Source organism: Chlorella variabilis, assembly GCF_000147415.1.
Source record: "Chlorella variabilis unplaced genomic scaffold CHLNCscaffold_10, whole genome shotgun sequence".
Taxonomy (NCBI): domain Eukaryota; kingdom Viridiplantae; phylum Chlorophyta; class Trebouxiophyceae; order Chlorellales; family Chlorellaceae; genus Chlorella; species Chlorella variabilis.
This window is the reverse complement of record NW_005435078.1, coordinates 885676-886515: the sequence shown is the minus strand read 5'-3', so window position 1 is coordinate 886515 and position 840 is coordinate 885676. Positions and strand designations below refer to the sequence as shown.

Below are 840 nucleotides of genomic sequence, written 5' to 3'. Positions count from 1 at the left end.
CCGCCCCCGCAGAGTCCACGGCCCAGGAGCAGCTGGGCAAGTCTCTGCGGCTGTGGCTGGACCTGCAGAACTCCCTCAACGCACTCATCGATTCCAACGCAGGTACGGGCCGGGGAGGAGCTTGGCCCAACATCGAAAAATGAATGAAATTCGAAAGAAGGAACCTTTCTTTGCACCTGCCCCCTCCTGCCCCCCGCATGCTGCGCGGCGGCTGCCCTCCCTGTGCTCCTGCGCCCGCGCCCGCGTCCGGCTGGCTGCGGTTTGTTGCCACGCCGCCGCTTGCACCCCACGCCTCCCTCCCTCCCTCCCTCCCTCCCTCCCCCGGGACCCGCCGCGCAGCCGAGAACACGCATGGCGTGGGCGGCATTAAGCAGCTTCTGGAGAAGAAGGAGGGCCTGTTCCGCAAGAACATGATGGGCAAGCGAGTCAACTTCGCCGCGCGGTCGGGTGCGCTGTGCACGCTGGGCGCGCTGTGTGTGCGCGCGCATGTGTGCGTGTGTCTTGACAACAACAAGATGGTGGTGGGGCGCGGGTGGTCGCGGGCGTGCGGTGTGGGAAGGCGGCGGCGGCGGCGCAGAGGGTCCGCTCCGCCGTGCCTGCTGCCCTCCCCAGCGCCTCGCAGCCCCCTGTCCCCCCGCCCCTGCCCCCACGCACCCACACATTGTCAATTCACACCCACGCCTTGCCTTTACCCATCACACACACACTGTCAGGGCACCCACGCACTGGCTGCCCCCTCTGCCCACCACCTCTGCCCGCCCTAAACCCTAACCTGTAAACCCTCCCTAAACCCTCCCCCGCAGTCATCTCCCCCGACGTCTACCTCAACGGCGGCGAGAT

At 67.4% G+C, this 840-nt stretch overlaps 1 protein-coding gene across 1 annotated transcript in view; it reads left to right on the top strand.

The window, feature by feature from the left end:
• Positions 1 to 764, top strand: part of CHLNCDRAFT_133943 (hypothetical protein) — a gene marked incomplete at both ends in the record, with an annotated part of 4218 nt that extends 3454 nt beyond the window's left edge. The window contains 3 exons of the mRNA XM_005847726.1: positions 13 to 102; positions 340 to 476; positions 714 to 764. Coding sequence (XP_005847788.1) covers positions 13 to 102; positions 340 to 476; positions 714 to 764 — 278 coding nt within the window. The remainder of the gene's footprint in view (positions 1 to 12; positions 103 to 339; positions 477 to 713) is intronic.
• Positions 765 to 840: the final 76 nt, after the last annotated feature.